At 40.8% G+C, this 12,246-nt stretch overlaps 1 protein-coding gene across 1 annotated transcript in view; it reads right to left on the reverse strand.

Annotated features, from left to right (window-relative positions):
- Positions 1-12,246, reverse strand: part of htr2aa (5-hydroxytryptamine (serotonin) receptor 2A-a) — a 47,264-nt gene that overhangs the window by 10,407 nt on the left and 24,611 nt on the right. The window contains exon 2 of the mRNA XM_084022938.1: positions 8,738-8,938. Coding sequence (XP_083879064.1) covers positions 8,738-8,938 — 201 coding nt within the window. The remainder of the gene's footprint in view (positions 1-8,737; positions 8,939-12,246) is intronic.

The following is a 12,246-nucleotide window of genomic DNA, read 5'->3' on the forward strand; positions in this document are numbered from 1 at the left end:
GACCTCGTTTCACTGTTAATGCGTGACTCTGCAGAGAAAACAACCAGATGAGGACTTATGGAAAATCATATGGAAAATATGATGTTTACGTGTTAACACATAAACATAAACACAGGTGTAAGGAAACACACTAATAAAAATTGGTTATTTTACAACAATTGTAGGTTTTCTATATTAGATGGGTTCAACTCAGGTTAAATCAGCAGGAAGTTAAAAAAAAAAAACAGAAAATAAGACTTAATTGCAGAGAGACGCAGATGTCTTCCATCAGACTTCCCCGAGCGGAAAAGTGAAAACAAGGCTTGCAGGAAATCGTTGTAATGAATGTTGTTTGTGTCAAAAGATGTTTCCACACCAGTGAATCCATATTTGTCATCTTTGTGCTCAACAAGCAATGCTCAAAATTCAGAACATTGTTTTGACTTAGTTGTTTGTCCCGTAGAGCAGATGGAGCCTCACATTCATACAGTTTCATACATGAACATGTTACAAACTCAGTTTATTACTGGTGGCCACTGGGAGAAGCTCCCATCTTCACCCCATCACCTCTTTCTCCCTCTTTGATTGTATTTCTTGTCTCTATCCCAATATCATACATGAACTAGAAGGGCTGACACTGAGGCCCGACCCTGCGATCCATCAGCAGCAAGGCTCTATGAATGTTGATGAGTCTGTCTGTCAACCACTTTGCTCCAGACCAACATATCTCAACAACAATAAATCACTTTGGGGATCCTCTGACTTTTCATTTCGTGCCATCATCAGGTCAACACTTTTTTTTTACCAAATACCTGCAAAGCCATACAGCTTCATCTGTATTTACTACTCAGCAAAGCATAGCAGCAAATAACTTCACAAGAAGATCTGAAGAATGAGAGAGAAAAAAACACTACAAACATTGTGGTGTGTACTTTTGCTGGAATAAATAAAGGCAATATACAATGTAATTATCATGTTGTGTTGTTTTAAATGACTTGCTGATGATTCATGTGTTACGCTCTTCACACAGTTCATGAATTTGTCATGAGAGACAATGAAGAATGAATGTCATAATATCAACATCATTTTTCATAGTTCTGTTCTTAAATAGATGAATGTTTTCCCAGTTGCTGCTGTTGCTTTAAACTATATGAAAAGTTATTAAAGTGCAGCGGAGAGGTGAAGTGTGAGTGAGAGAGAGAGAGAGAGAGAGAGAGAGAGAGAGAGAGAGAGAGAGAGAGAGAGAATGTGTGTGTGAGTGTGTGTTTGTGTGTGTATTTGTATGCATGTGTTTCATGGTTTTTGTAGCTGAAAAACACGCATGAACTGTTCGCCTTCCTTTTTGGATTATGTAAGACCACACACACACACACACCCACACACACACACACACACACACACACACACACACACACATGCACGCACACACATCCCTGTACTTCTATCTTTGGGAGGGCACCCGCTGACATTATGTATTCCAGGGACCCTTATCTAAACCTTAACCGTTACAGATTAATGTCTGACCCCAACCCTCATTATAACCCCAACCTAAACCTGAACCTAATTCTGACTTGAACCTCAGACCCTTTTCACTCTGAAGGCCTAAAACTGAAAGTATAACCACACATAAACACACACATTAGCAGCATGCACTAATGCGTGCCAGTGTTTGCATCCCCTCGCCTGCTCTGTGCAACTATGTGTAAATCCTGATGTGACGTCTAATCAGATCAGAACACAACCATGACTCTCTGCATGAACAGGCTTGACTCAACGCCAGCCACTACACTCCGACGAGGCAACATCAGCGATCCTTTCTCCTCCACCTCCTCCTCACAACAACCCCAAGGAGGAAACCATGGATGTGTGTGTGAATAAAATTTTACGTTGAGATAATCTCATTGGGCTTGTGGGTGGCACAACGTAACGCGGCACGGAGGCCGGCTGTGACGCAGCCTGAGGCCACCCTGCTGCCCGCCACACTGACATCCGGTATTAAACTCTTCCTCCTGTCGACTCTGTGGAGCTTCAGCCCAACTGCATTTTTTTTTTTTAGGCATTTTACATTTACATGTTTAAAAAATGCCATGAAAATGTGTGGGGGAGTTGAACAAAATGCTCCCAGCGAGGGTTAAATCCCTGCTCTTTAAAGAGGGCAGTAATGTAAATGAACTCGTCAGAACAACCTTAGTTAATCTGCTAAAATATCAAAATATCAAAACTAAGTAATTACACATCTTCCTACTGAAGTCAGAGACAAAGAGAACATTACTGAGAACTATATAAGATGACAAATAACCAGTATTGTATCCAGTACTGTAGATCCTGTCTTTAGTGCTTTTACTGTTTTTGTAGTTGTCATTAATATATTCCTTTTTATTCTATTTATAGTTTTCATTTATTTTGAGCAGCGATGGTGCAAACACCTTACAATACTCTACATGAGAAAATAAGGAAAACAAAAAGACAATATTCTACATGTGAGCATTTTTAAGATAAGTGAGTCAACATGCAAGCGATGCTCCAGCTAAAAACGAGGCTTCTCTTCTCATTCTCTACATTGATCACAAATACGCCTGCATGCATGAATGAAGTCGGTATATGGCAGAGGCTCGGTTCCCAGCTGACGTTGCATCACTAAAACAAACTGTTATGTCTCTGAGTCATTTCTTCTTGTAGCCTCTGAAGGCTGAAGACAACACAGTACTCGTTTTCTGTCAGAGACGTGCAGAAGTGGAGACACTAACAAAGCAACAGGGTGGGAATAAAAGTAAATAAAGAGAGAAATAATCCAACTGAGGAAAACGATCTGACACTAATGAAAATAATTAACTTGTCCTGTATGAATGACAAAACACAGAAGCATGAAGTAATTAAATGTTCATCTCATCAGATGGCAGGATGGGTGGCCCACGGAGATGCCATGCCCCCTCCATTATCGATTGCTTCATTAGACACAGATTCAAACCAAATTTGCAGTGGTGAAGAGCACTGGGCAACCAGAACAGGGATGTTAAGGGCCTGGCTATATATGGTCACAGGTCTTTTTTTAATACCACCAGCTCTCACTTCCAAGTCATCACATAAGACACATAAGGCTGTAGAGTAATGAAGGAAGTCAGGTGATAGAGTGTCTGTGCAGGAAGGAGGTCGGAGGTGATGAATAGGTCCAGACTTTGTGACTCGTGTAAAACCAAAAGTCAGCATTGACCAAGTTTAACTTGGCCGTCCTATTTTTGAAGAAAAGGCTGAAAACGACATACCCAAAGTAAAATGGTTACTGTTTTTGAACCCCTATGACTACAGGCACAACGCTGAGCATTCCTGAAAGATAACCCTTTGAATTTTCTTCTGCAAGTGTCAGATTTACTCTCAGTGTTACTGACACTGAGTTACTGCAGCTCAAACATAGTGGAAATTGCAATTTTTTTGCCTCGCCTAAATTATTTTTCTTTTTGAATGAAACAAGTTCGCTGTGGCTGTTATATTTAGGCCTAAAAGTTGAATGAAGCCACAGCCACAAGCCTGACCAAAAACTGGTAGAAAGTAGATAAAAAGACACCCAAAAATGAGCTTTGCAAGTGCAGTGTTGTAGGGCAATGTCAGACGGAGCTGCATCTGGAACAAGTGTTCCAGATGAGATTATGGGTATTTTTAGGTATATAATTCTACTTTTTTTTGTTTATTTCACCAGTTCTACATCTACTACTAATAAAACCAACATTTTTTAAAATGTTTTTTTACATAACAGCCTTCTGTAATGAGACGCTGCATAACTATCATATCTGCAGGTCACAGTCTGACCTTTCTGAGCTGCTGCACTCTCACCCTCAAGCCCCCTCCCCCCATGTAACATACCGCTGGAATCGCAAGCTCATTGGCTATAAGACCTGTCAGTCAAAAATGTACTCCTCTGCCTATTGGCAGAAAGGTCATTGTTGGGAGTTTTAATTCACACTTGGATGTAGACATCCTACAGAAACCACGATGAAGGAGACAATTTGACTAGATCAACAAACAAACAAAAAGTTGGGGAACATGAATGTCTGAACCACATTTAATCACAATCCATCCAACAGTTGCTGATGTACGACGGCGTATTAGGGCCACTGTCGAAAAAAAAAAAAAAAAACGGAGCCGAGAGAGGTGGGCAATATTCTGAGATTAAAAGTCACAAATTTGCTAGTTTTAAAGTGGCAAATTTGCTAGTTTATTACGATGCTAACAACCTGCATTTATGCTAGCTAACTTCGCTTCCGAATGTCGCTTTTATCTTTCTAATTAATTCATCCCAACGTGTGACGCTTTGCTAAGGCCCTTAAGGTAATGGCTGTTGATGGTTATTGTTGGTTAATTTTATATGGGCCAAATTGTCATCTTATTTGTGTTTATTGAGCAGGTGGTTTGCCTAAGCTAGCGGTAGCTTTCACTTGTTGTCATAGCAACGGCAAACATCCGGGTCAAGCTACGTGATTACTTCCTCTATGACCGCTAGCTTAGCCAAACCACCCGATCAACAAACACACATACCATAAGATGACAATTTGGCCCATATAAAATTAACCAACACTAACCATCAAGAGCCATCACCCTAAGGACCTTAGCAAAGCATTGACACACGGGATGGATTAATTAGAAAGATAAAAGCTACATTCATTGGAAGTTAGCTAGCATAAATGCCGGTTGTTAGCATCGCAATAAACTAGCAAATTTGTGAGTTTTAAAGTCGCAAATTTGCCACTTTAAAACTAGCAAATTTGTGACTTTTAATTTCAGAATATTGCCCACCTCTCTCGGCTCTGTTTTTTTTTTTTTTTTCGACATTGGCCCTAATACGCCGTCGTATGCTGATGAGATGAGGATTGTATTTTATTTTATGAAATTGTTTTTCAGCAGATGCTGTACAAAATCGGACTTTAAGACTTTAAGAAAAACTATTGAGAAGCTCCAAACTACTACAACTAAAAAGGTTAAAAGTAGGATCTTAAAAATATAAACTTGTATGTAATTTTCAATCACACCTGTTAAATTAAATATTCAACAATGTACTCATTATGTCTTGATTTGTTATATTTTGACAGCATGCTTGTTTTTCAGTCACCAATTTGCACAGAAGAGCTGAACAACACAGTAAAAAGGGGAAACATATCTACAGATCTCAAATAAATTACACTGCATTCATTTATCAGAAAGAGAATGTAAATGATGAGTAAACCCCGGCTATCGTGCTTTGGATCTGGATGAGGAAGGAAGGCTAAATTAGCGATCTGCTGCTCTGGCATGGCACGGTCATTAGCACACAGTGCGGAATGACAGCGCTAATCAAGTGGAGGCAACAGGAAGCAAACACAGACCTCAGGGCTGTCGAGGAGCTCAGAGGCATTAGCCCAGCCTGACAACTCAACCAAATGAATGCCTTTGTTTTCAGTCGATACGTTTGGAGAAAACACACAATGAGTCTAGGCAGGTTTATATGGTTTCATCAAAAAAGGAACTGAGGGGAGTTCTTTCTTCACTTTGGTTGGCCGAGCTCGCCCTTGCCCCGCCTCACTGACCTCATCCTCCAAACATCCACCCACCCGCTCCACACGTCCCTCTCTGACTGGGAACAATGTGAGGAACTGCTGTCGAACTTCTTCACACCATTATTTCTTTGAAGTTGTTAAATTGGACTTATTGTAACGGCCATATCGACCGACTCCATTGGATTCATTATAATCCTGCTGCTGGACTGTGAATTATGTCAATTTGTTGGAATCAGCTCCTATTGTGCCCCCAGCTATCAGAGGAGGTTGGATCTTTTCTTTAAACTGCCTCTCCCAGCCATTTCATTTGTGGGCCCATTGAGAGGTGCAGATATTTTGCTGTTCATATAACCCTGACTTGTTTTTAGTTCCACCCTTAGAATTTGCTTGTTCTCAATAGCAATTTTAAGCAGAAATAGGCCTTGAAAACAAACCCCACGGCTCAAGCTGGAATTGTATTTCTGAAAAGATGCATGTAAAAATATGTGGAGAACTATGCGCTATCTGCTTTGTATTACCTTCTACAATCATACACTTTCATACATCACTGAAACTGATGTTCACATCCCACTGCCATTAAGTTTTTTAAACGTGGGTTTATTGTTCTTGAGTTTGGCATTCATGTAGCAAGGGAATAAATCCCAGCATTAAAGTGGGGATTGGCCAAGGGGCGGGACAAGAGAGATCAGGAAAAAAGGTAGTTTTTTTAGGCGGGCGCCTAAGCATGGCTGCTGTGTTTTTCTTTCTCATCATAGCGATTAGTCTGCAGCTAAGTAAGGTAGAATGTGTGTGTAATGAGAAAGGGTTATCTTACTCTTACTCGAAGTGAAGGGTTAATTGATATGCTTTGTTGAAAGACTGTGCTCTACGGAGCTATGGAGTAACGTGCAACTCTCCAGACTGCTACGGGATAGCACACATGCTAATGTTGTGCTAGTGCTTCATGGAGGGAGTCAAAGACAGTGTGCCGCGGGATTTGACCAACTCGGGTGAGCTGTGGTGGTTGAGGGAGACCTAGGGCCTGTACTACGAAGCAGGGTTTGGGCTTAGCGAGGTAACTTAGCGCTACACAATCAATGGGCTCACCCATTTTGGAGAGAATGCCAGGATAGTCGGGGCTGTAGCTTCAGTATGCAGAGAGGCAAAAATAAACAATGATTGTTTTTTGTACACAATATTAACCAACAACAAGTCACTCTTAGGACTCGTTTAACTGAGCCCTGTGACGTTTGAAGAAGAAATCACTCCAGTGACTTTAAATGTGCTCTTGCAGGACTCTCTGATCCCTTTTGGCCTGTTCAATAATCCAGCCATACAAGTGAAATTTAAAATTTTTAAGGTGACATTTCTCCATGTATCACTTTTCGATCATCCATTTTTCTGACATTTGCATCACTCTCTGGAACAAAGTGCTGCTCCTCTTTTATCTTGTGAAATCAGGATAGCTCAGTTATGTCAGCCTGTAAATCAGTAACAGCGCTGACATTGAGCTGTAATGTTCCTACCATTAGATAAAATCAATAGGCACACTGCCACCTGGATCCAACAGTTCTCATCAGCACAGCGTGAAAGCATTTGCTGCTAACAACGAGAAATACTAATCAATTATGGACCTGAAAGTGGAAAAGTTTTCGGATAATTCCACTTCAATCAATCATGATCTGATAGCTTGTTTTTGCGTTTTTTCTAAGTGACATGTTTTGAAATATTTCCATACTGTTCTTCATTGTGTTCCCATGTGTTAATAACAGCTGTGCAGAGCTAATGTGCACTCTGCTGGCACTTCCATCCCGCGACCTCCATCGTCTGCAGCCCCTTCATTACATTTCCTGCTAATCTATAGCTCCGCTGACCTGAGTAGCTGGATAGCAGCCAGGCAGGCAGAAGCCAACTATCAGGACCTGATTGTTCCCTTAGCTCCATCAGAATGACATGCAATCATAAATGTAATGTTTGCCTTGAACAGGGAAGAACTGCATCTCATGAGCAGCTGAGTGCCCTTCTACTCTCATGGTTAGACGCTTTGCTCTCTCGCCGCTCTGTTTTCCCTCACTAGTTTGAACGGTGTCCACTCCACGGAACAAATTCACCTCATCCAAAGCATTTCTGAATCATTTTCTGTCCTTCTGCAATGGGGAAAGCATGACAATGAACAAGGACTGTTCAGAACTGAACAGTTTTATCTTTGACACTGTTATTTTCAGAGCATTGGTTTGGTGAAGTCACAACGTGTGCTCGATGGTGTCGTGCTGTCTTTACTGCCATCCCACTTCGATCTTTAAATCAAATCAAACTATTCATTTCAATTTTAAATTGGCTGGGTATACTTAAGCTTCTGTGTGATGTCTAATAATGAGAGGCAGTTTCAGGAATATCAGGAAATGTGTGTTAAAAGCTTCAGTCTGTCAAAAAAATACAAATTCACGATCTAAAGCTAAAAAGCTAAAATCACTCCGATCCCTTGACTATAAGATGATGAGCCTGATTCTAAAATACTCTTTTACAATACTTCTTTTATGAAAAAAGTATAATTTCAAACCACTCCACCTGGAAATGTCTCCTGTAATGTTCCCGCAATGCATTGCACGTTGATTTACATTGTCGTTCCGTCGGAAGTCATTTTCTTAGTGGCAGCAAAACACATCACCCAAGTCTATCTAGGTAGCCTAAACACACGTTATGAACCTACTTGAGGGAACATGGTGACCTAGCAACATTAAGGCTTAAAAAAACCCCATAATGCAACACTCTCCCTCGAGCTCCCTATTCCAAATCTGGTGTGCAGTTCTCTCTTCATTAAACGTGACTCACACAACTTCCAGAACATCGGACTTTACTTTTGATGTCATGACACAGCTTCAACAGCCATAAAAATAACACCTCATGTTGGAATATGAAGTAAAATTGCTTAAAATATGCTTTATATGGATTGCTGTACTGCGTTTAAAAGCCTTGAGTAGATGTAAAGCTCTGGTCTACGATTTGAAAGATTTGTCAATTGAGCCAAAATTTAGCCAATACCATGCGATCCGCATGCAGCTTTTGTGGCGAGCGATCGCCGAGCAGTTTGGGATAAAACCTTTCAAATTGTAGGCCATAGCTTTAAGGTAAATGTCAGTTTACCACACAGTTTCAACACACAGTATCTCACACATAGACCACAGGCAACAAAAACAAAAAAGTATTTAGTTCCACCATAAATAACCGGCAGATTTTTCCGAGCGTGTTCTTACCCACTGATATCGTCCACACTGCCATGATCTTGATGCGAGCCTTGGTGTGGGAGTTGAAGCGGCTGTGGTGGATTGGGTTTCGTATGCCGATGTATCGATCCAGAGAGATGGCGCAGAGGTGCATGATGGACGCCGTGGAGAACAGGACGTCCAGGTAGATCCAGATGGGACAAAGGTCAGAGGGCAGCGGCCACCCATAATCTGCAGAGATGGCAAGGTGAAGAGGATGATGGTAAAATAAGTCAAGTACTGTCATTTACAGGACATTTTGAAAAAAACTTTAAATATCATAGAAAGATTTTTACACCTGGCTGTTGGTGTATCGATAAAAACAAAATGTGATGAAGTGTAATGGAAACTTAGGCAGTGACAAATGTTACATTTTATATTTCTAATGGCAGCCAAACTAAAATGTGCTTCAAGTGTTTGCAACTTTTATGCACATTTATTTGAACCCACAACCCTTACCACATGATATTTCAGCTTTTCTTTTGGGAATTTCTTTTTTTGTGCAACTTGTTAATGAGCAGGAAAACTGGTGGATAGAATTCTGATAGCAGGTTGAGTGATCCTGAACGAAGCCAACTATTGTCCCGCACAGAATGTTTCTTGTCCTGTTTCTGTCCGCTCATTACAGTTAGACTACAGTCTGGACTAATTAAACTCAGAATCAGGTATTTCTATGAGCTCTGTGTGACGCCAGAGCAGATCAATACACGCCTCAGGTCCAGTAAAGTGATATTTAAAGAAAAAAAACTGTTTCTTCCAAATCAACACGATTATTATTTAATAGTTTTGTTAAAATATCGAAGCGAAGACATGTGTTTCTCTGCTTCTGAAAAGCACTTTGAATTGCCTTGTATTTGAATGGTGCTATACAAATACAATTGTTCCAAATATCTGAGAGAAGACACGAGAGCTCGGTTTTATGGAAGCAAACATATCCCATCGGTTTCATCCAGCACAGAAAAAGCAATGATGAATGAGTGCAACTGAGGTGCAAGTCCCTGAATCCCTTGAGTGCAATCCCTTGCATTTCAGATGCATCAACTTATATGCATGAAAATGTAACCAGTAACCTCACATCCCTGGAAAAATCAGTGTGAACCAAATTGCGCCACAACTAAAACCAGTCCGAAAAAAGTCACCAGCTCACGTCCTGTTTTGTGTGATTGGACAGTAATGCCACGATGGAGCAGCATTTGTTTTTGTCCCTGACTGTATTTGTCTTAATGTAACTGGACTCTGTAATAAAAAGCATTAGCAGGACCATGGTGAGAACTCGCTGCACGTCTGCAGCCTCTGAAAAGCTAATAACACAGTGACCAGGCGGTGATAAATGGATTGAGTCATACAGACAGAACTGGCCGGAGGCTTCAAAACCTGAGCACACACTCCAGATTCAAGCACACCCATATCACTTTCACCTTTATCATCACACACCAGCACTTTCACCCAGCCCCTGCAGCAGCCATCTCTATATATAGTCCACTAGATTGTTCTTTAAACCACTCAGCTGCTGATGAAAATTACTTCATAAAATAACCTGAATATGAATGGGAATGGAGGCAGATTCTATACATCAGACAGGACAGGACAGGCAGAATAAGATTATTCATTAATTAAGAGATGTCTTAAAGTATGCGGCACAGCAGTCCCTTGAGGATGTGATAGAATACATGTATGATTAATGTATATATTAAAATGGATTAACAGCATTGTCATTATCCTTAGGTATCAGTTTGTCACGCCAGAGAAAAAGATAAAAAAGCTTTATTCTCTCTACAGTGGAGATTTTAGGACGCTCTTCATCAGATTGTTGTTGTAAACAGGAGACAAGAACAGGTTGCATCAAACTCAAAGTGGCCATTTAACTGCCATCGCTGGAGGTTAAACTGTCAATCTGTCCCACGTTTCATTGGCTCGAGACAATTTACAGCATCCTCTTCATTCTCTGTACGGAGGGTTTAAGACCCAGACCAGTGAAGGTCTAACAAGGTGGATCAGTTTGTTTATTTCTCAGGCCAGCATACTGGTAAATACAACGGTGTATAAGGGAACCCCCCCCCCCCAAAAAAAAGGAGCCAAGAGAGGTGGGCAATATTCAGAGAAAAAAAAGGAGCAAATTTGCTACTTTAGAAAGTTGCAGATTTGCTACTTTATTACGATACTAATAACCGGAACGGCACCCATCTACCTTCAAACACTGGTCAAACAACACGCCCCGAAGCGAGCACTTCGCTCCTCTACTTCAGCTGGCCGGCTGGTACCACCATCGCTGAAATCAAACAAATGTCGCTCAGCAAAGTCCAGACTCCTCTCTGTTCTGGCGCCTCAGTGGTGGAACCAACTCCCGACTAATGTCAGGACAGCAGAGTCATTTGCCATCTTCTGAAAAAGGCTCAAGACTCACCTGTTCAGACTTCACCTCGACTCTACATAGCATGACCCACTAACATCCCCCCCCCCCCCCGCCCCCCAAAAAAAACAAAACAACACCTTTACCTATAGCACTCTGATCATAGCACTGTTGCTCTTAAGGTACTACTTTACTCAGATGAGGACCTAACACTTGTTCTATTTTTAGCTCTTACTTTATGGGCAATGAAACGTTGTGGTTTCTTTGTTTCCTTCTTTTGACAAATGTACTTATTGTAAGTCGCTTTGGACAAAAGCGTCAGCTAAATGACCTAAATGTAAATGTACCGGCATTTATGCTAGCTAAAATCCCATAAATGTTGCTTTTATCTCTAATTAATACATCACAACGTGTGACAACGCCTTGCTAAGGTCCTTATCATGATGGCTGTTGATGGTTATTGTAGGTTAATTTTATATGGGCCAAATTGTCATCTTATGGGTGTTTATTAATGATAGCTGTAGCTTTCACTTGTTGTCATAGCAACGGCAAACATCCGGTGTTAGTGGATCCAAGCAACTTGTTTATATTGGCTATACATGGGAATATATGCCAAAAGAAAACAGGCGAGAGAGGGGGGCAAGACTCTTTATTGTATAAAAAGTCCCAAATTTGCTACTTTATTGTAGCGGTCATAGAGGAAGTAAACGCGTTGTCCCCACACCTCTACACAGTATTGCAGGTGCGGAGAGACTAGTGCGCAGTATAACAGATGAAGTGCTTTTTGATTTAGTATTTTTTGTACTTTTCAAAGTATGGACACACTCCTGGCCAACTTCCTTTTTAATTGTGTTATGTGTGGCTTCCAACTTAACATGTCATCGATAATCACTCCCAGAACCTTATTCTCACGGACCCTCTCAAAATTAACTGTTTACTTGAATGTTGGGACTGTTGTTGCAGCCTCTTTTCCCATATAGCATGTATTTAGTTTTTCTAAGATTTAGTGATAATTTATTTATATTAAACCACACTTGAAGTTTGGCCATTTCCTGATTTACTGTTTCCACAAGTTGGTTCAAGTCACTCCCCGAGCAGAAAATATTTGTGTCATCCGCGAATAATATTAATTTCAGAGTATTTGACACTT

Source organism: Eutrigla gurnardus (assembly GCF_963514095.1).
Source record: "Eutrigla gurnardus genome assembly, chromosome: 12".
NCBI lineage: Eukaryota > Metazoa > Chordata > Actinopteri > Perciformes > Triglidae > Eutrigla > Eutrigla gurnardus.